The 27237-nt window shown below is 45.9% G+C and overlaps 1 protein-coding gene across 1 annotated transcript in view; it reads left to right on the plus strand.

Annotated features, from left to right (window-relative positions):
- LOC140388312 (lactase/phlorizin hydrolase-like) overlaps positions 1–27237 on the plus strand; it is a 134692-nt gene that overhangs the window by 21730 nt on the left and 85725 nt on the right. The window contains 5 exon segments of the mRNA XM_072472268.1: positions 1532–1617; positions 14712–14768; positions 15299–15370; positions 24302–24416; positions 25044–25143. Coding sequence (XP_072328369.1) covers positions 1532–1617; positions 14712–14768; positions 15299–15370; positions 24302–24416; positions 25044–25143 — 430 coding nt within the window.

A 27237-nucleotide genomic window follows, 5' to 3' on the forward strand; every position in this document is an offset into this window, starting at 1 on the left:
CCCCCATCCCCCTCCCCGGCACGGACCCCCCTCCCTCCATCCTCCTCCCCGGCACGGACCCCAACCTCCTCCCCAGCACGGACCCCCCCCCCACCCATCCTCCTCCCCGGCACGGACTCCCCCCCCATCCCCCTCCCCGGCACGGACTCCCCCCCATCCCCCTCCCCGGCACGGTCCCCCCTCCCGGCAGTCCCCTAGTTCCTAAGAAGACTCCATGAAATGGTAATAATAGTAAACATACTTTGAACACATTTTGACAAACACATTTCCAGTGTGAGCACGATCATATTTGGTTACAATCCCTTCACCCTGGTTCACAATGATTAAAAGTACACAATCTAATAAACAGATCAAATGAATCTTGAGAGTGATTCAACATTTTTTTATTCTTAACAAAGTAGCATGGTAGCATAGTGGTTAGCACTATGGCTTCACAGCTCCAGGGTCCCAGGTTCGATCCCCCGCTTGGGTCACTGTCTGTGCAGAGTCCACATGTTCTCCCTGGGTCTGGGTGGGTTTCCTCCGGGTGCTCCAGTTTCCTCCCACAAGTCCAGGAGACATTCGGTGAATTGGACATTCTGAATTCTCCCTCTGTGTACCTTAACAGGTGCTGGAATGTGGCAACCAGGGGATTTTCACAGTAACTTCATTGCAGTGTTAATGTAATGTGACAATCAAGATTATTATTATTATGAAAGACATATAGATTTGAAACAGCTGTAAAGTTTTCTCCCCTTCACCATTCTCAACTTGAAGACCGAGAAACAAGTTAATAATGGGAGCAGGCAAATTAGTCAGGACACAATAAGAAGGATCTTGCCAGCCTGCATGAGGTGGGATCATTGGAGGGGGAGGGCTGCGCCAGGGAATCTTACCGATGGCAATGGCCCAGGAGGAACTTGATAAAAAGAGGGTGCTGCGGGGAGGGGAGGCAGTCCCTGAGGCCGTAGGGATGAGTGATTTCCCCTCTTATCAGTATCATTTGTATTTCTTCTGGTGGAGGCTGCAGGAGCTTTGCCTCCCTCAGTAGTGGCCACTGCTCCTGATGCTTTGTAAATTGCCGGGATCTGTTTGGGCCTGTAGTTCAGGGCGGGTGGAGGGAGGGGGGGGGGGGGGGGGGGGGGGGTGAGAGAGAGAGAGAGAGAGAGAGAGAGGAGGGGGGAGCGCAACAACTCCTTGCCTGTAAAATCAAAGTGGGGGAGGCCTGCCAGCCAGCTGTGCATGTTGCTAACACATTTCCAGCTGCTGCCAGGGCACTGGGGAAATGGCTGGGCCTTTGATCTGTTTGTGATCTCAATTATACACGGCCAAAACATGAACAGGTATTTAGAAAGCGGATGGCATGAACTCCATGCCATGATTCCTCCTAATGTTGCCAGCTCATGATTAAAGGTGCAACTCCAATTTCAGAGTCCTTGATGTAGGTAAATGCTAGGAAATCCTGTAGAGATTTCTGAACGATGAAAGTGCAAACAAGTGTACCCTGAGCGAAATTCAATCCGGGTTCATTGTTGTTATCTTTTCTTTACAGGAGGAAGATTGTCTATTGTTTGGAGCATTGATGACGTGATTGCCACAGATGTTATGTTCCAGCCATTTCAGCAAGTTATCAATGAGGTGAATGGTCAAACTTGAATCTCTTACAAGCTGCGCCTTCCAAGAACTATCTGCATTACCATCCATGTGTCGATGTCTTCCTATTCCTAATGAGTAGCAGTGGCTTGAAATTACACTGTGTAAGGATTAATCCAAAAGTGCTCATTTTCACATAGTATAATTTCATTGCCAATGAAAGCACACAATTAAGCAGTATGTTCTTTTGATGGACAGAAGCAAAGGTCTGAAAGTTGGCAAGAACTAAGATAATTTTATTGGTGAATAAGGGTGTTGGTTTTCAGAGTTTGTGATATCACATTATCAGTGATAAGGTGATATAAACAAAGCTTATAATTAACGCAGATAATCTGAATATGCAGAACCTTATTTTCAACAGAATCTTGTATTGAAGAAAATGTCTTTCACGGCCACAAAATACCTCAAAGCATTTCACAGTCATTTAAGCGCTTTTGTAATGTAGCCATAGTTGCAATCTGATTGCCAATATGCATACAGCAATACCCCTCAAATTGCAAGGAGATGAATAACTAGATAAATTAGTTTTAAGAGATGGTCATGGAATAGACGTTCACCTGGACAACGGAAGAATTGCTTTGCTCTGCTTTGAATAATGTTCTTGGGTCTTTTAAGTTCATATTTAGGACATTTTAGTTAAAGGATGTGCTATGTAAAAAACCTGCTAGTAGGGCGTGTTATAGGTGGAGTTCCTGATGTATTTCTCTTTTGTGTAGAAAAGAATAAGAGGGACCTCCATGTTTTGGCGGGTAGTTCAGCTCAGAAGCAGAGGTGTGTGTTTTTGTGCTTGTATTCTTATTTGTTTAGAAGTGACAATACATTTCAAATGACAATGAGGATGGGATTATTAGGAGCTGTAGAGACTTTTGAGCAAGCTATTGTGGACAATGTAGTTTATGTTGAGCAAACGGAAATGATTTTTTGTTGCGAGTAAGATTGAGGAGGAAAATCAGACCTTGGATTTCTTACTGCCTTGGAATTAAAATCTTCACTTTCCTGAGAAATTTCATTGCCCCTGACAATCCAGCAGATAAAAGCTTTAAAGCGTTTGTGGGCATTTTGAAAAAAGCACCTCGATCCCAGACCAGCCATTTAAAAGTTTCACTATAAGGAACAGCATGAGGGTGTGTCAGTTTCCCAGTTCCTGGCTGAGTTGAGAAAATTAACGGAACATTGTGACTTTAAACATTACCTGGAAGAAGCTTTGCATGCTTGCTTGATTTTTGGTGGCAGAGCAAGAGCTAGCACTGAAAAAAGAGTTCTGTATTGCGCAAAGCAAAGAAATGGCAGAGAAACAAACTGGAGATTTGAAGGCGCATTCTAATAATGCTGCCATTAATATGGTAAAGTCAGGGAATACTCGCTTCCAAACATGGTGCCGCTGTAATGGTAAAGGAAAAAAAATGCAGAAGCCTGCTGATTGTTGTCACTGTGGGGGAAAAGGGAAATAGCAGCAGGAGGGGGCCATTCGGCCCTTCGAGCCTGCTCTGCCATTCATGATGATCATGACTGATCATCCAACTCAATAGCCTAATCTCGCTTTCCCCCCATATCTTTTGATTCCCTTCGTCCTAAGTGCTATATCTAACACACAGTGTGCATTCAGATCTGAGGCTCACCACAACCATCAGGGAAATGGCATCACAACGAGCACATAATCAGGTCACAGTTGAAAATAAATAGGCAGTTGAAACAGACGCATTACTTAGAAACAGCTACCAAAGCAATGCAAGACCAGACATCACGGAAAGTGAAACTAACAACGACAATGCAGAAGAGCAATGGTATTGCATTCAAGTTGATCCGAAACTTGATGAAGGTCTGACATCAAGGGATGACATTGCCTTGCGTGGTAAGATGGTTGAAATGGAGGTTAGCACTCGGGCATTTGTTTTTATTGCTCCAAAGAAGACATGGGAGAACATTTTCAAGAAATGCTCATTGGAGGAACCCTCCCTCCAGCTCAGCACCTACACTGGCGAGCCTTTGAAAATGTCAGTTCAAGATGAAGTATGGAGATCTATCAAAGTTATCATTTATCATTGTGAAAGGGGATCACCCATCATAACTGTCTGAAAGAAATATTGGCTAGATGGGAACCCCATGTTGCAGTCCTTGTTAGATAAGCATGCTGGTGTCTTAAAGGAAGGTCTTATGAATGATTAAAGACATTGAAGCCAGATTTGCTGTGAAGGTGAAAGCTTCTCCAAGGTTCTTCAAACAACACCTTCAACAATAGAGGTGAATTATTCACAAAGCCTGACCTTTCACAGGCATCTTTGCAAATGCAGCTGAGTGAAGGTCCTGGGAAGAATACAACGACCAATGCACACAGAGGTCTGTATCAATACAAACAACTACCATGCGGAATTGCAGCATCACCAGCCTTGACAAAATACTGCAGTGCCTCTCTGGTGTAAACTGCTTCCAAGATGACATGCTCATCAGTTAGAAAAACCTCTCAACACATTTAAAGATTCCAGCAGGATCCTGCCTGGACTGGAAAAATACAGCATCCTCTGTAAAAAAAACCCAAATGCTCGTTCCTGAAGAACTCAGTAATCAATGAAACTGACCTCACAACCTCACCCAGAAAAGTGGTGGTGAAAGCACCACAGCCCAGGAAACGTTAACAGGTCCATTCATTTTAGGAGATTGCGAATTGCTATGGTGAGTACGTTTCCAGTTTTAGCTACCCTCTAGTGTAATAGGACGGTGTAACAAGCCCAGAGAACCATGATGGACCAGAGATATTCAGAATACGATGAGAAGGAAAAAGAGGCTTTTCGCAATTACAAGCGAAGCAAATCAACGGAGGAATTAGTCAAGTACAGGAAGTGCAGGATGGAGCTTAAGAAAGCAATTAGGAAAGTAAAGAGGGGAGTAGAAAACTCTGGATGGTAAAAGTAGGGAAAATCCTGAGATATTCTAGAAGTATACCAATGGGAAGAGGATAAGAGGAAGAGAAAGAGTAGGGCCCATTCGGGACATGTGTGGGTGGAGCTAGAGTAGGCATTGTCAAACTCAGGGACGCGACCCGCGGATTGGTCGCGCGCAGGTGTCGGGAGGGTCGCGGAGCCGTCTGTCGCGGCGCTCCCGATCGCGCAAGTCTGCACGCAACAGCCGCAGCAGCCGGCTTTTAATAAAGCCGGCTGCGAGCGGCCTTCAAAATAGCCAGGAACAGATTTTAAAAATTTGGCTGCACTGCGCATGCGTGCCCAATCATTGTTTTTTATATGATCGCATTTTATTTTATATGGTCGCAGCCGTTTTTTTTTTCAAGTTCGGGGGGCCAAAGGAACCAAAGGGACGAAGGGACCATTGGGGCCAAAGGGACCCAAAACCATTTCCTCCATTTTTGTCAGCAAAAAATAAGGTAAGAGAAGATGGTGGGTCGCAAAGTCGGCTGGTGTTGGTCGCGAAGGTCGGCCAGCGTGGGTCGTGAAGGTCGGCCGGCGTGGGTCGTGAAGGTCGGCTGGTTGGTAAAAATGGGTCCCTGGAAAAAATGTTTGAAAAACACTGAGCTAGGGGACAGTAGGGTGTTGAATGAATATTTCACATTTGTCTTCACCCATGAGAATGAGGTAGATATGGAACTCAGGCAGAGAGACTGAGGTTCTTGAGCAAATTGTCACAGGGGATGACAAGGTATTTGAGGTGTTGGAAGGCTTAAAAGTGGACAAGTCTGACTATGGGAGTGGTGCCAGAGGACTGGAGAACAACTAATGTGGTTCCATTATTTAAGTAGTCTTGCAACACCAGGTTAAAGTCCAACAGGTTTGTTTCAAACCACTAGCTTTCGGAGCACTGCTTCTTCCTTCCTTCCTTCACCTGAGGAAAAAGCTGTGCTCCGAAAGCTAGTGATTTGAAACAAACCTGTTGGACTTTAACCTGGTGTTGTAAGACTTCTTACTGTGCTCACATCTCCACACCATTATTTAAGAGAAGTTGTAGAGATAAGCCAGGGAACTACACACCAGTGAGTCTCACATCAGTGATAGCGAAGCTATTGGAGAACATTCTGAAGGAAAAATTCCATCTCCACTTGGAGGGGGAAGGTTTGATCAGGAATAGTCAGTACGGCTTTGTCAGAGGGAGGTCATGCCTAACAAATTTGATTGAATTCTTTGGAGCATGTGACCAGGTTTGTAGATGAGGGCAGTGCAGTTGATGTAGTTTATTTTAGTGGATTTTAGCAAAGCCTTTGACAAGGTCCTACATGGGAGGCTTATAAAGAAGGCAAATGCACATGGGAGACAGGGTAACTTGATAAGGTGGATTCAACATTGGCTGAACTGTGGGAGACAGAGGATGGTGACAGATGGCTGCTTTAGTGACAGGCAGCCAGTGTCCAGTGGTGTAACACATGGATCAGTGCTGGGCCTCCTATTGTTTGTCATTTATATAAATTACACAGATGACTGTGGGGGGAGGATCAGTAAATTTGTGGATGATATAAAGATAGGCTGGGTGTTTAACAGTGAGGTTGAGTGTCTTGGGTTACACAAAGATATAAACGTGATGGTCAAATTGACATCAAAGTGGCAGATGGAATTTAACCCTGAAAAGTGTGAGGTGATGTACTTTGGAAGGAGTAATTTGACAAGGAAATGTTCAATAAATGACATTGCACTGGAAAGTTCTGAGAAACAAAGGGACCTTGTTCATAGATCTCTGAAGGCAGAAGGGCAGGTTAATAGGTTGGTGAAAAAGGCATGTAGAAACTTGCCTTTATCACTCGAGGCATAGGTTACAAAACCAGGGAGGCCATGTTGGAGTTTTATAGAACTTTGGTGAGGCCACAGCTAGAGTGTGCAATTCTGGTTGCTACATTATAGGAAGATTGCACTTGAGGGGTTGCAGAGAAGATTCATCAGGATGTTGCTTAGGATGGAACATTTCAATTACGAAGAGAGGTTGGATAGGCTTGAGTTGTTTTCGTTGGAGCAGAGAAGTCTGAGGGTGATCTGATCAAGGTGTACAAGTTTATGGGGGGCATGGACAGGATGGATAGGGAACAGCTGTTCTCATTGGATGAAGGGTCAGTTACGAGGGGACACAAGTTCAAGGTGAGGGACAGGAGGTTTATGTGGGATTTGAGGCAAATCTTTTTACCCAGAGGGTGGTGACGGTCTGGAATACACTGCCTCACATCCTTTAATAAATACCTGGTTGAGCACTTGGCACGTCGTAACATTCAAGACTATGGGCCAAGTGCTGGCAACTGGGATTAGGTAGGCAGGTGAGAGCCTTTCATGCGTCGGTGCAGACTCGATGAGCCGAAGCGTCTCTTCTGCACTATTATTCTGTGACACCAAGGCAGCACCTCTGAATAACCTGATGAAGATGAATTCAAAATGGATTGGTCACAATCAGGAAAGTTTCAAGAAACCCAAGTAAGAGCACACTTCTGCTAAAGTCCTGGCACATTTCAATGAAAAGTTGCCTGTCAGCCTGGCTTGTGATGCATCTGGGTATGGTGTTGGAGCTGTCATCTTCCACACATGGCAGCGAACAACCCATTGCATACACCTCATGTATAAGGCAAAACAGAATTATGCTTCAATTGAGAAGGATGCTCTTGACTAATCAATGGAGTGAAGAAGTTTCACCAATATTTGTAAGGCCACGGATTCACCTTAATTACAGACCACAAGCCTTTGGCCTGGTTGCTTAGCCTGAATTCACAAACCCCGACACTTGCTGCTGTGCGCCTACAAAGCTGGGCACTGAATTTATCTGCTTACCAGTATAAAATAACATTGCACTCTACTGAAAATCAGGGAAATGCAGACGCATTTACCAGACTTCTGTTACGCCACAGCTCCACAATCTGGAGTGAAGTCATTGCTTTCAATGTGAACCAGGTAAACATGTTATCTGTTGAAGCAGATCAAAGTCGAGTTGAAATGCAGATGGATGCTTTGCTCTCCAAAGTTTACCTGTGCACACAAAAAGGTTGGTGTGCACCCCAAGAAGTGACAAGTTTAGATCGTGGTACACGCGCAGTGTTGAGCTGACTCTAGAAGACGGTTGTTTGTTTGGGGGAATCAGAGTTGTTATTCCTCCAAAATTCCAAACACGAGTGTTAGAAAAAACTTCACCTCAGTCACATGGGAATTGCCAAAATGAAAGCATTGGTTCGTCTACATTTAAGGTGGCCACACCTGGATAAAGACATGGAATGCAAGGTCAGTGACTGCCTTCCAAGCTACAAAATGAAGTACCCTCCTGCTGCTGCATCCATGGGCTTGGCCTGACCACCCATGGCAGGGACTTCAAGTGGACCTTTTGCCGGACCACTTCTCGGACATACGTTCATGATTGTGGTGGATGCCCACACAAAAGTGGCCTCATGTTATTCCCATGATGTTGACTACTTCAACAAAGATCTTTGATGCTCTCTGGAATGTGTTCACTACTTTTGGATTGCCGGAGCTGATTGTGTATAACGATGGCACAGAGTTTACATTATGAGAATTTCAAACATTCCTGAAAAACAATGGGATCAAGCAGATTCTCATCTGCCCTTACCATCCATAATCAAATGGTGGAGTGGAATATTTGGGCCAGACATTCAAAACAGCCAAATTGAAGGGGAGGATTCAAGCAGTTTGGAAGTTGAAGATGAAGAACCTTTTGATGATGTGCCGTAACACTCCGCATTCACCAACAGACATATAACCTGTTGAACGATTGGAAGACGGCTGCGTACCAGAATGGATTTGCTGTGTCTGGATTTGAAAGGAAATATTGGTTCAAGGAAACTTGATCAGAATAGGTCACATGACACTTAAATAAACCAGCTCATGTGTTAGGTCTGGATCAGTCGGTTTGGGTCAGGCATTACTGTGGAACATCAAAGTGGCTCCTGGGAAGAATCATCAAGCTTCAAAGACCACTGACCTGTAATGTAAATAGGGCAGCACGGTAGCATAGTAGTTAGCACTGTGGTTTCACAGCACCAGGGTCCCAGGTTCCATTCCCCACTGGATCACTGTCTGTGCGGAGTCTGCACGTTCGCCCCGTGTCTGCGTGGGTTTCCTCCGGATGCTCCGGTTTCCTCTCACAGTCCAAAGACTTGCAGGTTAGGTGGATTGGCCATGCGAAATTGTCCATAGTGTCCAAAAAAAAAGGTTAGGAGGGGTTATTGGATTAGGGGGATAGGGTGGAAGTGAGGACTTAAGTGGGTCGGTGCACACTCGATGGGCCGAATGGCTTCCTTCTGCACTGTATGTTCTATGTTCTATGAAACAAATGTGGAAGAGACACACTGTCCGGATTAGAGAAGCCAAACTCAAAAAAAACATATTTCCAGTGATGTTCAGTCACCGTGGAGGGTTTCTGGGAAACATCTCCAGTTGGTGAAATGCAACTTGATTAAACTGACAAACGTGTAGCTGCAACTATTGAACCTGAACAGAAGCAAGTGGAACTGCAGAACCTTCCTTTTCCAAACAAATAAACTGACATGCCTCAACAAACACGCCTCTCTGATTATACACCCTGGGCAAAATTTTCCCATCCCAAACCAGGTGGGAAGAAAGGTGGGAACAGCTAGTGCATCTGGAGACCCCACACGGTGTGGTAAATAGTGAGGAGATTACAGCCTTAGATTACAGGACAATATAGATGGGCTGGTCAGATGGGCAGAACAATGGCAAATGGAATTTAACCCTGAAAAGTTTGAAGCCTTTTGGGAGAACCAACAAGACAAAGGAATATACAATGAATGGGAGGACCCCATGAAGTACAGAGGATCAGAGGTGTGCATGTCCATTGATCCCTGAAGACAACAGTTACACGGGCAGGGTGGGTATAGCGGGATATGGGCCAAATGCAGACAAGTGGGACTAGCTTAGTGATAGAAGCTGGGTAGCATGGACAAGCTGGGCCGAAGGGCCTGTTTCCATGCTGTAAACATCTATGACTCTATAAGCAGATAGGACTGTTAAGAAGGCATACAGGATGCTGCCTTTATTACTGAGGCTTAGAATATAAGGGCAGGGAAGTTATGATGATGGATGTGTATAAAACTTTGTTTAGGCCATAGCTGGAGTACTGTGTGCAGTTCTAGTCACCACATTTAGGCAGCACGGTAGCATTGTGGATAGCACAAATGCTTCACAGCTCCAGGGTCCCAGGTTCGATTCCGGCTTGGGTCACTGTCTGTGCGGAGTCTGCACATCCTCCCCGTGTGTGCGTGGGTTTCCTCCGGGTGCTCCGGTTTCCTCCCACAGTCCAAAGATGTGCGGGTTAGGTGGATTGGCCATGCTAAATTGCCCATAGTGTCCAAAATTGCCCTTAGTGTAGGGTGGGGTTACTGGGTTATGGGGATATGGTGGAGGTGTGGACCTTGGGTAGGGTGCTCTTTCCAAGAGCTGGTGCAGACTTGATGGGCCGAATGGCCTCCTTCTGCACTGTAAATTCTATGATAATCTATTATAGGAAGGAAATGTTTTGCACGAGATTGAGTGCAGAGGAGATTCAGGAGGGTGGTGCCTGGGCTGGAGTGTTCCAGCTGCCAAGAGAGACAGGAAAGGCTTGGGGGGGGGCTGTTTGAGACATATAAGATTACGAAGGGCATAGATAAGGTGGATAGGAAGGAACTTTCCCCCCTTAGTGGCAGGGTCAATAATCAGTGGGGCATAGATTTAAAGTAAGGGGCAGGAGGTTTCAAGTGGATGTGAGGGAAAACCTTTCACCCAGAGGATGGTTGGAATCTGGAACTCACTGCGGGGACCCTCACAACATTTAAGAAATATTTAGATGAGCACTTGAATTGCCACACCATACAAAGCTACAGACAAAGTGCTGGAAAATGGAATTAGAGTAGATAGGTGCTTCATGGCTGACATGGAAAGGATGGGCCGAAGGGCCTCTTTCCATGCTGTAAAGATTTTATGACTATCTGTGACTCTAAATGGTGGTCGGGCTGCCGTAAGCAGTGGGAATGCATTCCCACTGACTCTTTGAGTGGTGGGGAAATTCCACCTGGAAATTCCTGTCCTTGTACCTGTGTTCATTAAGGTGAATCATGACAGGTGATTCATGTGATGGGAAGATTAGTCAGAAATTCCAATTATTGTTATATCATGTGATTATGAGATTGCGAGAAGGTGAATGATACAATCTCTTATTTATCTTCAAATAAACTGATTTTATCACTGCACCTCCACCCACCATCAAGAAATCGAAATTTTGCCTCCTTCCAGACAGTCACTGGAAATTCAAAGATCTTTTTATTCATCTCTATTCAATGTGTAAGGCCACATATGGAATACTGTGTACAGTTCTGGTCACCCTATTATGGAAAGCATATTATTAAACTGTAAAGAATGCAGAAAAGATTTACTAGGATGCTACCAGGACTTGATGGTTTGAGTTATAAGGAGAGGCTGGTGGATAGACTGGGACTTTTTTCCTGGGAGCGTAAGAGGGGGTGATCTTATGGAGGTCTATAAAACAATGAGGGGCTTAGATCAGATAGATGGTCAACATCTTTTCCCAAAGATAGGGGAGTCTTAAACTAGAGGTTTAAGGTGAGAGGGGAGAGATACAAAAGGGTCCAGGGGGGCAATTGTTTCACACAGAGGGTGGTGAGTGTCTGAAACGAGCTGCCAGAGGCAGGAGTACAGGCGGGTACAATTTTGTCTTTTAAAAAGCATTTAGACAGTTATGTGGGAAAGCTGGGTATGGAGGGATATGGGCCAATTGTGGGCAATTGGGACTAGCTTAGTGTTAAAAACTGGGTGGCATGGACAAGTTAGGCCGAAGGGCATTTTTCATGCTGTAAACATCTATGACTCTATAAAAGTTGATTGGAGGTGTTCAAAAAATACAACTTTATTTGTTATTTATTCACGTGGATTCTCTTACATAAAAATTGATAACAAAACTTAGATCAAATAATACATCAAAACACAATTAAACGAAAAGATAAGAAAATATTAGAAAATCGATAGATGGTTCAGAATTTCTTAGAGCATGGATTCAGAACAAAAACTTTAATCGTGAAGCCTTATTCTTAAAAAAATTCTAATCAACGGATTAATCCCCCTTTCATTCCCATTGGTTTCTAATTCTCAGCTCAGGTTTCCTGATTTATTCAAACTGTCTGTCACTTAGAACATGATTTGTTACCCAAGCATTGGTCATTACTTAAAATTCACTAATGCCCATCAAATTAATTAAATGTCTGCATGCACCCGCCACGTATGCCATTCCTACAAAGATAAGGGGCGGATTCTCCGAGTCTCCGCGCCGAAATCGCGATCGGCGCGGGGGCAGAGAATGGGCGTTGAAGCCGAAATCCGGCACGACGCCGCTCCCACGATTCTCTGATCCCCCCAGAATTGCCATGAATTGCACGCGCGCGGTCTACGCCGCACCGGTAGGGGGCCATTGGCAGAGGCCCCCGCGGCGATTCTTCAAGTGTAACTGGCCGAGTTCCCGACGGCGCGTTTTTTTCATGGTCTCACCCATCGGGAACACGGCGTGGCTGCTGCGGACTCAGTCCGTGGCCACCCTAGTGGAGGGCGGGGGATCCTTCATCGGGAGGGCCTCATGAACGGCCGGGGCAGCGATCGGGCGGCACCGATCCGCGGTCGCGTGCGATCTCGGGGGGGTTGGGGACCTACTTTACTGGTGCTCCGCGGTGTGTGTCCGCCATGTCCCACGGCGGCAGCCAGATCTGCGGGAAGCACTCCGGGGCCTTGCTTGCCCCTGCAAATTGGAGAATCTCTCTGGACTTTCTTAAGGAAAGTCCAGAGTGAAAGGCCCGCGTTTTGACGCTGGCGTGGGGTCGTGGCCCCATTATTGGAGAATCCCGTCCCAGATGCTTGCATTAACCTTGCTGTTGATACATTTTAAACATTACAAGGGATTTTTATGCAACTTTTCATAAAACTATGTTAGATTCCTTCACATGTTAAATTCCTTCATAGCAGCTCCTATTTCTTTTATCTGAAACTCTTCCCACATTGACCTTGTGGATTCTATCTATACACTACATTATAAAATGTACTGCATCAATTCTTAAATTTCCCAAATAAATCAACAATCAGTAAACCAATCAATCTATAATCTATCAGTGAACCAGTTGCACCTTGGCCTTTATTCAGCGAGCCATTTCCGTGTTGGCTTTGATGAAAATACCTGTTAAAAATGATTAGCACTTTAGGTTCAGGACAGGGTCAAAGCTGATGTCGATCCGAGGGAACCATGTGCCTGAGCCAACAAGGCAGTATGTTAGGTTTTGGGGGCGGAAGGAGCGGGGGCTGATAGAAATGAAGGACTTATTTCTATAAAGGCGGTTCGGAGTTTGGAAGAATTGACGGGGTGGTTTGGGATTCCACAGCGGGAGGCTGCTAGGTATATGCGGGTGCGGGATTTCGCAAAGAAGGGTTTTCCAACTTTTCCAGGGGCACCACCCTCCTCATTGTTGGAGGGGTACTGCTGGTGATGGGGCTGGAGGGTGGGGGGGATCATCTTGCCAATCTATGGGAGGATTTTGGAAGAGGATATGGCAGCGTTGGAGAGGGTTAAGGGCAAGTGGGAAGAAGAGCTGGGGGTGGCACTGGAGGAGGGATTATGGTGGGAGATGCTGTGGAAGATGAATACCTCAACCTCATGTGCAAGACTGGGGTTGATACAACTAAAAGTGGTACATAGAGAGCACCTGACAAAGTTGAAGTTGAGCCGGTTGTTTGAGGGGGTGAAGGAAATGTTTTAACTGTGTGGGAGGGGTCCGACCAATCATGTACATATGTTCAGGTACTGCCTGCAATTGGAGAAATTCTGGTGATGGTTGTTCAGCACCATGTCAGCGATCCTGCACGTGGATTTGAAGCCCAGTCCCCTGGGGGCCATATTTGGGGTGTCCGACTTTTCTGAGCTGCAGATGGGAGGGGGGGGGGGGGCAGATTTTTTATCCTTTGCCTCACTGATTGCTCGCAAGTGAATCCTGTTGGGGTGGAGATCAGTCTCTTCGCCCTGTGCCTCAGTGCAGCTGGGGGACTTGACGGAGTTCCTGTATTTGGAGAAGGTTAAGTTCATTTTGAGGGGGGGTGAACAAGGGGTTCCTCAAGAGATGGGGTCTATTTATATTGCACGGTAAGGAGCTGGTTACCATCAGCTACTGAGGGGGGGAGAGAGTTGCGGGGGAGTTGGGGAGGCGTTTGCTCTGAGTACTGGGGTATTGAAGGATGGGCGTATGTTTGGTTTTTTTTGTTGTTTTACTTTGCTGTGGTGTATATTTAAAATGTTAAAAATTGAATAAATATATATGTTTTTTAAATGAATATGCTACCCAAAGAGTTGTTGAGATAGATAGCATAGATACATTTAAAGGAATGTTAGATAAACACATGAAAAGCAATGACATAGAAGAAAATGTTAATGGAGTTAGATATGGGAAGAGACTCATGTGGAGTATACATTTCAACATCTGTTGGGCCTTAGGTTTCTGTGCTGTAAATACATTATAACATTATTTTTATTGTACTGTACATTATCTATAGTAGTCAGTTTCTTAGTAAATTAGAAAAGAATCACAAACTTTCCATTTGTGCCAAAAAAGAGTTAGGGTCTCCTTGAAGGCCCACCAGTGCGATTAGCAGAAATTTGCAATGGTGATTAATCTGATCTGGGGCTGTGGTAGGTTTTGCGGATGGTCCAACTTCCAGGGCAATGTTCTTTAAACGATTGCAAAAGATTGCAGAAATTTGATATGCACCAAGTACAATTTACGTTTATTCTTTTGTGCTGGTTTGGCAAATTGCACTTGGTAACAAACAGCAAAATCCTGTGGAGACTCCTGCCCTGTATCTAGAAAATCTTTAAGTCAGGTGGTGGTGAGGGGAATGTCTGGAACAGAATAATGATACATGGACTATGAATAATGCAGGCTAGTTCATCCAAATGACCTTTGCTTGCTCTGGACTTTGTTCTGATTATTGCATTACAAACATTTAGGAGAAGATTTTAAAATGTACATACATGGGAGCTGCCAAAAGGATGAAGTACATTTAGAAATTGGATAATTCCTTATTTTATAAAATGCTATTTTCTGCTTACAGGGAATGGTGGACTTGATTGCTGTAACTGTACCATATGATTGTGTGCCAAACCATAAGGTGAGATGTAGAGTGTTATAAGGCACTAAAACTTAATGAAGGCTTTTAATTGAATATTTACTGACAAGAACAATAACCTTGTAAGGTAAACCTTAATGGGGACATAGTTCTACTGACAAAATACTTGGATATTCACCAAGATATAAACAATGATGACGCTACCTTTTACCATTTACCATATATCAGAATAACATGTTTCCTCCGATGGTTAAATATATCGTGTGCCCCATATTGTTGGCATCAGTGTCGTTCTACTAACTCAATTAGCTGACTATCTGCTCCTGTTAGTTTTTTTTATTCTTTAAAACAAAGCTCAATCAATTGAGCATCTCTCTCAATCCTCTGACAGTGACCTATCCAAACACTGGTAAGATTCATGTTTTTTAAAAAAGTCCCAAAAAACTATAAATCACAATTCGTAGAACATTATCATTTTTTGGAATGATTTCAGTGCAAGGATCACACACAGCCTTTGCAATTTTGTATCAGATCTCTAAGCCCGTGCTGATCAGGAATCTTTGTTCTTTCAGCTTGGCCCCTCAGGAAATGAAGTCTCAAAAGCAAATGAAGATTCTTTACAGGAAAAGCTGACAAAAATCAAGGTACAGTTGAAGTAAAATAAATTGCTTTGACAAAGAGTCATCCAGATGATGTGTTGGGTAGTCTGGATCTGTGGAGACTGTGTTTACCTTAGCAGTAACATAGACAGGCTAGCAACACTTGTAATAGTACAACTCTATTTTATTTAACTAAGAGCTGTTAAACATACTTGCACTGTGGGTCGGCACTATGTTAAATTGACTGAAGACCTATGCCTAACCTGACCAGCCTATATTGCTAGCACATGGTGGATGTTTGTGCTACTGACTGCGGGCTCTGTCTCTCGTAGAGGCTGCATCCCGAATGAACGGGAAAACTAGTGCCCTCTGTCTTTATAGTGACCGTGCCCTAACTGGTGATTGGCTGCTGTGTTGAGTGTGTTGATTGGTCTTGCAGTGTGTCAGTCAGTGTGTGTCTCTGCACCATCATATACTGATGTGTATATTATGACACCAGACTCGAAACATTAGCTCCCTTCTCTCTCCACTGTCTGTGCTGTCAAGTCCAGTATTTTCTGGTTGTGTGAAATACATTGTTCCCCTTGCACAAAGAAACGCAATCATTATTCAATTTGTACGAGTTGAAATAATCAGAAACATTGAATTTTTTCAAATTGAATTGTCCATTTGCTGAGACCATTATAGGTCATTATTAGAATATTATTGTGTAAAAGAGGGCATTCAGCCTATCTACCTGTACTTTGAAAGAGTTAGCCAATTTGGTCTCACAGCAGCCGAACATCTTTCCATAACCCTGTAAATTAGCTCTCTTCAAGGCATTTGTCATTTGAAAGTTCCTATTGAATCATTCACCCATCATTTTTTCAGGTAGTGTGTTCCAGACTGTAACAACCCTCTGTGTGAATTAATTTCTCATTTTACGTCGAGATCTTACACCAGTTATTTTAAATAACATGACCTTTGATTCTCAATCAATCCACCAGAGGCATCAATTGTTCCACCTTGTTCTATGAAAACCACGCATAATTTTGAAAATGTCTATTAGGTCTCCTCTTAATCCCTCTCTGCTCAATGGGGACTGCAATCGCAGCCTTTCAAATTTTTCGCACTTATTTGAAGACCCTCATCCCTGGAACCCTCTCGAAGACCTTAATATTCTTCCTAAACTGTGGTGCCTAGAATTGTTCACAATACTCTATCCAATGATTTGTAAAAGTATGACATGACTTTATTTTTGTATTCAATTTCCCTATTTACAAAGCCAAGAATCCCATTCACTTTGAAACCGCTTTGTCAACTTGGGGCTGGTTTAGCACACAGGGGCTGGTTTAGCACACTGGGCTAAATAGCTGGCTTTTAAAGCAGACCAAGGCAGGCCAGCAGCACGGTTCAATTCCCATACCAGCCTCCCCGAACAGGCATCGGAATGTGGCGACTATGGGCTTTTCACAGTGTAGCGCACAATGACTTACGAGAGAGACGAGTAGTGATGAAGTCGATGAGGCTTTATTAAGCGAGACTTGTCCCCAGCAGTTCAGCAACAGAATGCTCGGGTTCTTATACTCCGCCTTCAGGGCGGAGCCAGGAGTCAACAGCCAACCAGGACCCGGGATCTGTCAGCCAATAGCATCACGGCTTCACAGTCCCACATGACCCCTAATACATACCACCACACACAGTAACTTCATTGAAGCCTACTTGTGACAATAAGTGATTTTCATTGCTCTGCCACCTTCACAAATCTGTGATGGTGCATCCCCCAGGGCCCTCTGCTCTTGAATATCTTTCAAAATATCGTGAGCAGGATTCTCTAGTCCCCGAGTCGTGTGTTTCTCGGAGGCGTGCCGTTCGCTGGCTGCAGGATTCTCTCTTCCTGCCGCTTGTCAATGGGATTTTTCCATTGCAGTCACCCCACGCCACCAGGAAACCCGTGGGCATGGGTGTGCTGCCAGCGGGAAAAGAGAATCTCAATGGCTGGAGAATTCCGGCCACTATTTTTTTTTCCAAAGTGAATCACCACACATTTATCTGCATTAAATTGCATCTGGTGTGCCTGCCCATTTTCCTGTCTGATTATGCCCTTATGAACTCTGCTATTATCCTGCTCACAGGGGAGGCATAGTGGTACTGTCACTGAACTAGTAACTCAGAGACCCAGGTGGTAAAATTTGAATTCAATAAAAAATCTGGAATTAAAAGTTGAATGACAATCAAGAAACCATTGTCCATTGTCATTAAAAACCCATCTGTGGGTGGCACGGTGCGCAGTGTTTAGCACTGCTGCCTACGGTGCTGAGGACCCGGGTTCGATTTTGGTCCCAAGTCACCGTCTGTGTGGAGTTTGCACATTCTCCCCGTGTCTGGGTGGGTCTCAACCCCACAACCTAAAGGTGTGCAGGTTAGGTGGATTGTCCATGCTAAATTGCCCCTTAATTGGAAAAAAATAATTGGGCACACAAAAATTTTTTTAAAACCCACCTGGTTCAATAATGTCATTTAGGGAAGGAAATCTGCCATCCTTACCTGGTCTGGCCTACATGTGACTCCAGATCCGCAGCAAAGTGGTTGACTCTTAAGTGCCCTCTGAAATGGCCAAGCAAGCTCCTCAGCTCAAGGACAATTGGGGATGGGTAGTAAATGTTGGCTGAACCAGCGACACCCACATCCCAAAAATGAATGAAAAGCTTTATTTGCAAGTTTTATATCACCTTAGAACTTCTAAATTGTATTCCCTTTACCAGTGTCCAAATAATTGAATCCTAATACTGAATACTGTACATTCATGTCCAACCAGAAAAACATCAGTTCATCACCACTCTCTGCGTCCAATTTCCCTTCACCAATTTCATACACAAGTTATCACCATCTTTTAAAAAATATATATATATTTTATTAAAGTTTTCAAACACAATTTTTTCCCTTACAAATCAAAGAAATAAAAATAAAAGTAACATGATAACTGCAATATGACATTGTGTAACTAACATGGTAAACTAACCAAATAACACAAAGTTATACTCCCCCCCGCCCCCTCTCCCCCTCCAAAAACCCAAACACTTTACCCCCCTCCCCCCCCCCCCCCCCCCCCCCCCACCCCTCCCCTCCCCCTGGGTTGCTGCTGCTGGCCATCTATCTTCCCTCTAACGTTCCGCTAGGTAGTCGAGGAACGGTTGCCACCGTCTGGCGAACCCTTGAGCCGATCCTCTCAGCGCAAACTTCATCTGCTCTAGTTTTATGAACCCCGCCATATCGTTTATCGAGGCCTCCAGTCCGGGGGGTTTCGCTTCCTAGGATGAGTAAAATCCTACGCCGGGCTACTAGGGACGCAAAGGCCACGACATCGGCCTCTTTCGCCTCCTGCACTCCCGGCTCATCCGCTACTCCAAATGTAGCGAACCCCCAGCCTGGCTTGACCCGGACCTTCACCACCTTCGAGATCACTCCCGTCACTCCCCTCCAATACCTCTCCAGTGCCGGACACAACCAAAACATATGTGCGTGGTTCGCCGGGCTTCCCCCGCACCTCCCACACTTGTCCTCCACTCCGAAGAACCTGCTCAACCTTGCTCCCGTTATGTGTGCTCTATGCAGCACCTTAAATTGAATCAGGCTAAGCCTGGCACACGAGGAAGAGGAATTTACCCTGCTTAGGGCATCAGCCCACAAACCCTCCTCAATCTCCTCCCCGAGCTCTTCTTCCCATTTTCCCTTCAGTTCGCCCACCAACTCCTCCCCCTCTTCTCTCATCTCCCGGTATATCTCTGACACTTTGCCCTCCCCGACCCACACCCCCAAAAGCACCCTGTCCTGGATCCCTTGTGTCGGGAGCAGCGGAAATTCCCTCACCAGTTGTTTCGTGAACGCTCTCACCTGCATATATCTAAAGAAATTTCCCCGGGGCAGCTCATACTTTTCCACAAGCGCTCCCAAGCTCGCAAACGTCCAATCTATAAATAAATTTACCACTCTCCTGATTCCTACCCGGTGCCAGCTCTGGAATCCTCCGTCCAGCCTCCCTGGGGCAAACCTATGGTTGTTCCTGATCGGGGACCACACCAAGGCTCCCAGCACACCCCTCTGTTGCCTCGATTGCCCCCAGATACTTAATGTTGCCGCCACCACTGGGTTCGTGGTAAACTTTTTTGGTGAGAGCGGTAGTGGCGCCGTCACCAGCGCTTTTAAACTCGTCTCTTTGCAGGACTTCATCTCCAACCTTTTCCACGCCGCTCCCTCTCCCTCTATCATCCATTTACGAATCATCGCCACATTGGCGGCCCAGTAGTAGTCGCCCAAATTCGGCAACGCCAGTCCCCCTCTGTCTCTGCTACGTTGTAGGAACCCCCTCCTTACCCTCGGGGCCTTCCCTGCCCACACGAAGCTCGTGATGCTCCTATCTATTTTTTTAAAGAAGGCCTTAGTGATCAGTATAGGGAGACATTGGGACACAAATAGGACCCTCGGGAGGACCATCATCTTAATTGCCTGCACTCTGCCCACCAGTGACAGCGGCTGCATGTCCCACCTTTTGAAATCCTCTTCCATTTGTTCCACCAGTCGTGTCAGATTGAGTCTGTGTAACGTTCCCCAGCTCCTGGCTATCTGAATCCCCAGGTATCGGAAGTTTCTTTCCACTCTCCTTAGCGGTAGGCCATCTATCCCTCTACTCTGGTCCCCAGGGTGTATCACAAAAAGCTCACTCTTTCCCATGTTAAGCCTATATCCCGAGAAATCTCCAAACTCCCTCAATATCTGCATAACCTCTATCATCCCCCCCACTGGGTCCGTCACATACAGCAGTAGGTCATCCGCGTAGAGTGACACTCGGTGTTCCTCTCCCCCTCTAATCACCCCTCTCCATTTTCTGGAGTCTCTCAGCGCTATGGCCAGTGGTTCAATTGCCAATGCGAACAGTAATGGGGACAACGGGCATCCCTGTCTTGTTCCCCTGTGTAGTCAAAAATACTCCGACCTTTGCCGACCTGTGGCCACACTTGCCGTTGGGGCCCCATAGAGGAGTTTAACCCAGCTGACAAACCCGTCCCCGAACCCGAACCTCCTCAGCACCTCCCATAGATACTCCCACTCCACCCTATCAAATGCCTTCTCTGCATCCATTGCCGCCACTATCTCTGCCTCCCCCTCTGCTGGGGGCATCATTATCACCCCTAATAGCCGTCGCACGTTGACATTTAGTTGTCTCCCCTTTACGAACCCTGTCTGGTCTTCGTGCACCACCCCCGGGACACAATCCTCTATCCTCGTTGCCAGCACCTTTGCTAGCAACTTGGCGTCCACATTTAGCAGTGAGATAGGCCTATAGGACCCTCACTGCAGCGAATCTTTATCCCGCTTCAAGATTAGCGATATCGGGGGTAGGGTCCCCCCTTCTCTGGCCTCGTTAAAGGTCCTTACCAGCAGCGGGGCCAACAAGTCCACATATTTTCTATAGAATTCCACCGGGAACCCATCTGGTCCCGGGGCCTTCCCTGCCTGCATGTTCCCCAGCCCCTTGGTAATCTCATCCACCCCAATCGGCTCCCCCAGGCCTTCCACCTCCTGCTCCTCCACCCTCGGGAACCTTAATTGGTCCAAAAACTGCCGCATCTCCTTTTTTCCCTCCGGGGGTTGGGACCTATATAGTCTCTCGTAAAAGGTCTTAAACACCTCGTTTATCTTCCCTGCTCTTCGCACCGTAGCTCCCTTTTCGTCTCTAATTCCCCCTATCTCCCTCGCCGCTGTCCTCTTTCGCAGCTGATGGGCCAACAGGCGACTCGCCTTTTCCCCATATTCATATCTCATCCCCTGTGCCTTACTCCACTGTGCCTCCGCCCTCCTTGTGGTCAACAGGTCGAACTCCATCTGGAGTCGTCGCCTCTCCCTGTATAGTCCTTCATCCGGGGCCTCCGCGTATTCTTTATCTACCCTCAAGATCTCCCCCAGTAGTCTTTCCCTTTCCTTAGCCTCTATTTTCCCCTTGTGGGCCCTGATGGAGATCAGCTCTCCTCTGACCACCGCCTTTAGTGCTTCCCATACCACTCCCACTCGGACCTCCCCGTCGTCATTGGCCTCCAGGTATCTTTCGATACATCCCCGCACCCTTCCGCAGACTCCCTCATCCGCCAGTAATCCCACATCCAGTCGCCAGAGTGAACGCTGCTCCCTCTCCTCTCCTAGTTCCAGGTCCACCCAGTGTGGGGCATGATCTGAAACAGCTATGGCTGAGTACTCAGTTCCTTCCACCCTCGAGATCAGTGACCTTCCCAAAACAAAGAAATCTATCCCGGAGTACACCTTGTGAACATGGGAGAAGAAGGAGAACTCTTTGGCCTTCGGCCTAACAAATCGCCACGGATCCACTCCCCCCATTTGGTCCATAAACCCCCTAAGCACCTTGGCCGCTGCCGGCCTTCTTCCGGTCCTAGATCTAGATCTATCTAACCCTGGGTCCAACACGGTGTTGAAGTCCCCCCCCATTATCAGGTTTCCTACCTCCAGGTCCGGGATACGTCCCAGCATCCGCTTCATAAATCCCGCATCATCCCAATTCGGGGCATATACGTTAACCAACACGACCTCCATTTACTCCAGTCTGCCACTCACCATCACATATCTGCCTCCGCTGTCTGCTACAATATTCCTAGCTTCGAATGACACCCGTTTCCCCACCAGTATGGCCACCCCTCTGTTCTTTGCATCCAGCCCTGAGTGGAACACCTGTCCCACCCATCCTTTCCTTAACCTAACTTGGTCCGCCACCTTCAGGTGCGTCTCCTGAAGCACGGCCACGTCTGCCCTCAGTCCTTTCAAGTGCGCGAACACTCGGGCCCTTTTAATCGGCCCATTTAGGCCTCTCACGTTCCACGTGATCAGCCGAACTGGGGGGCTGCCTGCCCCCCTCCCCTGTCGACTAGCCATCACCCTCTCTAGGCCAGTCCCACGTCCCGGTTCCGCGCACCCACCCGTTCCCCAGGCGGCGCATTCCCGCCCCGGCCACCCTTTCTTTTACCAGTTCCTCTTCGATCTCTGCAGCAGCAACCCAGTTAATCACCATCTTTTTTAATGCCATGTACTTCTATTTTCTGAGAAATTTGTTTTGTTCTACTTCAGCTACTGCTTTTCTAAAGTTTATCTACTGCAGTAGCTTTACCAGTGCTCTGTTACTTCATCAAAGCACAGAATCAGGCTAGTCAGACAGTTTGTCTTTGACAAATCTGTGCTGGCTGTTGCTTTTTAAGTCAGCTTCTCCAAGTGAGATTTACTTTTGTCCAAGAGATGCTTCAATATATATTCAAATAAACGTAATGACAATCATTATAATGTAGAATCTCAACTGGAATGTTAACTGCAGATTTCTTTGTACCAGACGAGGTGAAATATGACAGCAACTGTGTGTAAAAATAACACAGTGCTAAAGGTTTGTTCTTGTGGCATAATTTTAATGCAATGTTATGGACGTGCACGTCATTCCCCAGGGGCAGATAACACCCCTACTGTGACTTGTGAACCCTGTCATGATTTGTGTGGGTTTTTTCATTGATATAGTTGAAGAAACCCCAATGAGCTGTGCAGGTAATGGTCCCTGACTCTGCCTCGCTCTCCTGGATCCTGGCTGACTAACCTGCTTGTGTTATTCAGTGTTACTCTGTGGGTGGCACCGTAGTACAGGGGGTAGCACAGTTTCTTCACAGCTCCAGGGTCCCAGGTTCGATTCCCGACTTGGGTCACCGTCTGTGCGGAGTCTGCACGTTCTCCTCATGTATGTGTGGGTTTCCTCCGGATGCTCCGGTTTCCTCCCACAGTCCAAAGATGTGCAGGTTAGGTGAATTGGCCATGCTAATTTGTCCTTAGTGTCCAAAAACTAGGTTTTGGAGATAGGGTGGCGGTGTGGGCTTGGATTTGGGGCTCTTTCAAATGGGCTTGAAGGGCTGAATGGCCTCCTTCTGAACTGTAAATTCTATGATTTTGGGAAAACCTGTAACCCAGAAGCAAAGTGGTTTCCCCTGCACCCTTCTCATCTCAAAGTCCATCACCATGGCATTGTGAATCATATGGGCCTTGTATCCAAGTAGAAATACTAATTGGCTATCCTCGAGACCCCAACTCTTTATCTTGGAAGTAAATGGGCAGTTTAATGCACAATTGCTTACAACCTCAATAGCTTTTGGGACTTTGGAGACTAACAGTATATCCACTGTTAACACACAGGCTGCTGCTGTCAGTTCTGAATTTTGCAATTTCCCTATTGCAATCAATCACTCTGAAATAGATTGCAGAAGGGAAACCACCCAAACAGTGCTGGCTGTTGGGCACTTGGAGGTGTCCTGGCACCCAGCATTGCTGCAACATAGATGACAGGGTATATAATGCAGGATGTATTTCCCTTGTTTGCTTTGTCATAATAATTTTAGCCAACTGTGGATAGGAGCAGTATGCACTCTCTTCAAATGGAAATTGTGATGGACAAAAAAACGGGTAAGTGCCTGAACTGTCCCATCCCACAGTGGGCTCTGGTATCCCAGATAACAGAAACTTCAGGTCCTCCCTGAGGTTTGAGGCCTTTATATCCTGTGACAAAGTCTGGTCAGAAGGGGCTAGGAGCTGGTTTAGCTCACTGGGCTAAATCGCTGGCTTTTAAAGCAGACCAAGGCAGGCCAGCAGCACGGTTCAATTCCTGTACCAGCCTCCCCGAACAGGCGCCGGAATGTGGCGACTAGGGGCTTTTCACAGTAACATCATTGAAGCCTACTTATGACAATAAGCGATTTTCATTTCATTTCAAATTTTTATCTTGACACAAGGTCTATCTTAGAATTTACTGTCCACAATAGTAAACCCCTTTCTACCATGTGAACTGGAATTATGGACAGATTGAGGTGTCACAGATTAGTGAAGATCACTACTGTTATTACTCCAATGGCATCCTAAAGGATCAGTTTGCTAAGCAATCGAAAATAATTGTTTTTTACTTTGCAGAGCATCGGCACCTTTTTGCAGATTTTGGTCTTTAGCTTAGACTTTTCACAGTGTGCTGTTTCAGCTGCAGGCCGCACAGAGCCTTACAGAGCTGCACTCGCTGGAATTGTACAAGGTATGTGAAGATTCTTCAACTTCCTGGGCACCAAAGGTCTCCTCTGCAACCCTACACAATCCCTAAGTCAATGTAAATGCCGCCACAGTCTCAGAGGGCCATAGGCTGCTTTCCCCTTTGAGAGCTGACTGGTCATCATTCAACCTGATGGTCACCACACCTCAGGTGAGGGGTGAAGTTGAGAAGGCAGGACCTGAATAACCTCAGTCAGTACAGGAATTGAACCCACACTGTTCGCGTCGCTCCGTGTCTCAAACCAGCCGTCCAGCCAAATGAGCTAAACAAATCCCTACACTCCAACACTAACCCCACTACTCCAATCCACCCATAAAAGGTTTACACACCGCTATAATAAACAGCAAATTTTATCACAATTTGGCATAAATTGAAACGGTTGCATTCAGTCTTCTGCATTCTGGTGAGTTTTACTGGCATCCCCATAGTTGACTGAGGCCTCTCGATATCAGAAATTTAACCCTATGTGTTCAAGTGACAATCCAATAAATATCAGACCTCCTAAACAAATGCGTTTTATTTGTGTCTTAACATCATTTATAGATATTGCGGATTAGATTGTTCATAGTGGTTGTGTGTTCAATTTGTAACATCTATTTTTCTGTTTGGCAGCTGTAAATTACGATAAGGTGTCAATTATTGGCTGTGATGCCAGTCACCTTATGGACACTTTGCCTCTGTATTACCAGACAAGCAACTCCGATAATTACAGGTAAATAAATTACAATATCTGTCAAAGTCTTCATTGCCATATTGAAGTTCATTTGCAAATAAGAAATGTGCTCATGAAAACTGAAAAATGTTGTAGCTTAATAAAAGCTCAGTGAAAACACCTTTAAGAACACAAAAACAAAAGGAATTGGAGCAGGAACAGACCAGATGGTATAACGAGCCTGCTCCACCAGTCAATACAATCAGTGCTGATCTCGGTCTCCAATTCCATTTTCCCAACCATTCCCCATATCCTTTAACTCCCCGAGATAGCACAAATCTGTCTATCCCAGCCTAAGACTGCATCATTATTAATATAGGGGAAGGGGGTGGCAGTAATAGAGGTACTGTTATTCAACTAGTAATCCAGAGGCCCGGGCATCACGGTGGCACAGTGGTTGGCATTGCTGCCTCACGGCGCCGAGGTCCCAGGTTTGATCTCGGCCCTGGGTCACTGGCTGTGTGGAGTTTGCACATTCTCCCCGTGTTTGCGTGGGTTTCAACCCCACAACCCAAACATGTGCAGGGTAGGTGGATTGGCCACGCTAAATTGCCCCTTGATTGGAAAAAATGAATTGGGTACTCTAAATTATTATTTTTTAAAGTAATCCAGAGGCCCAGGCTGATGCACTGGCCCCATGGGTTCAGATGCCACGACGGCAGCTGATAGAATTGAAATTCAACAAATAAATCTGGAATTAAAAGGTAATCTCGGTACCGGTAATCATAAAAGCATTGTCGGTTATTAAAAAACCCCACCTGCTTCACCCCTTTATGGAGGATGATCTGCTGTCCTTACCTGTGACCCATGGCCCTCTGAAATGCCCTCGCGTGGACTCAGTTGTATCAATCTGATATGACACCTAAAAGGAATGAAACTGGAGGGACCACCTGACATCAGCCAAGGCACCGGCAATGACAATAATAAAGCCAACCTTGTCGACCCTTCAAAATCCACCTTTCCAACATCTGGGTGCCTGTGGCAAGATTTAGGGAGCTATCCCAGAATCTAGCCGAGAAGCAGCCTGCAAAGTTCATACTCACCAATCATTATTATCCACAATGGCAACCACAAAACCTGGCTGTGACTGTGAAACATGAAATCAATTTACTGCTGTAAACAAATAACTACAGAAATATTAGGTCATGGACAGTGATTCTGCTCTCAAAACAAAACTTTGAATGCTGGAAAAATACTAATGAGAAACTTACAATGAGCAAGAAATGGCATTTGAAAATATAAACACTGAAATCAAAATGGATTTCTGTTTTAACTTAATTGTTAAGTGCCAGACAAGTGTTGTCAGGCTGTGCACAATGGTGACGAGAGTCTGAATTAAATTTTTAAAAATATTTTCTGGACTGTTTTTCATTGCTGTAAAAGCGGTACTCAGTATTACCTGTGAGTGGATGAGTGACAGGAGTTATTGAAGAATTCTTTGTATCTTCCTCGATGATGCACTTCAATCAGAACTCAATTCCTGATTTGAATGTTATTTATATTAATGATTTGGATGAGAATTTAGGAGGCATGACTAGTAAGTTTGCAGATGACACCAAGATTGGTGGCATAGTGGACAGTGAAGAAGGTTATCTCGGATTGCAACGGGATCTTGATCAATTGGGCCAGTGGGCTGATGAATGGCAGATTGGGTTTAATCTGCATAAATGTGAGGTGATGCATTTTGGTGTGTTGGCGAGGAGGCCCAAGGCTAACGAGCCTCCGCGGGCGGTGCTGGTGCGGTTCCATCGGTTCATCGATCGGGAGTGTGTGCTCAGGTGGGCCAAGAAGGAGAGGAGCAGCAGGTGGGAGAACGCGGAGGTTCGGATATATCAGGACTGGAGTGCGGAGGTGGCGAAGAGGAGGGCCGGGTACAATCGAGCGAAGGCGGTGCTGCAAATGAAGGGGGTGAAGTTTGGCATGTTGCAGCCGGCGTGACAGTGGGTCACCTACAAGGACCGGCACCATTATTTTGCGTCTCCGGAGGAGGCGTGGGCCTTTGTTCAGGCCGAGAAGTTGGACACAGATTGAGGGTCGGGATGGGTGTTTGGGGATTGCGGTTGATATGTTACTTTTTGAGGGGGGGTCCTTTGC

This window comes from Scyliorhinus torazame, chromosome 2, assembly GCF_047496885.1.
Source record: "Scyliorhinus torazame isolate Kashiwa2021f chromosome 2, sScyTor2.1, whole genome shotgun sequence".
NCBI classification, from domain to species: domain Eukaryota; kingdom Metazoa; phylum Chordata; class Chondrichthyes; order Carcharhiniformes; family Scyliorhinidae; genus Scyliorhinus; species Scyliorhinus torazame.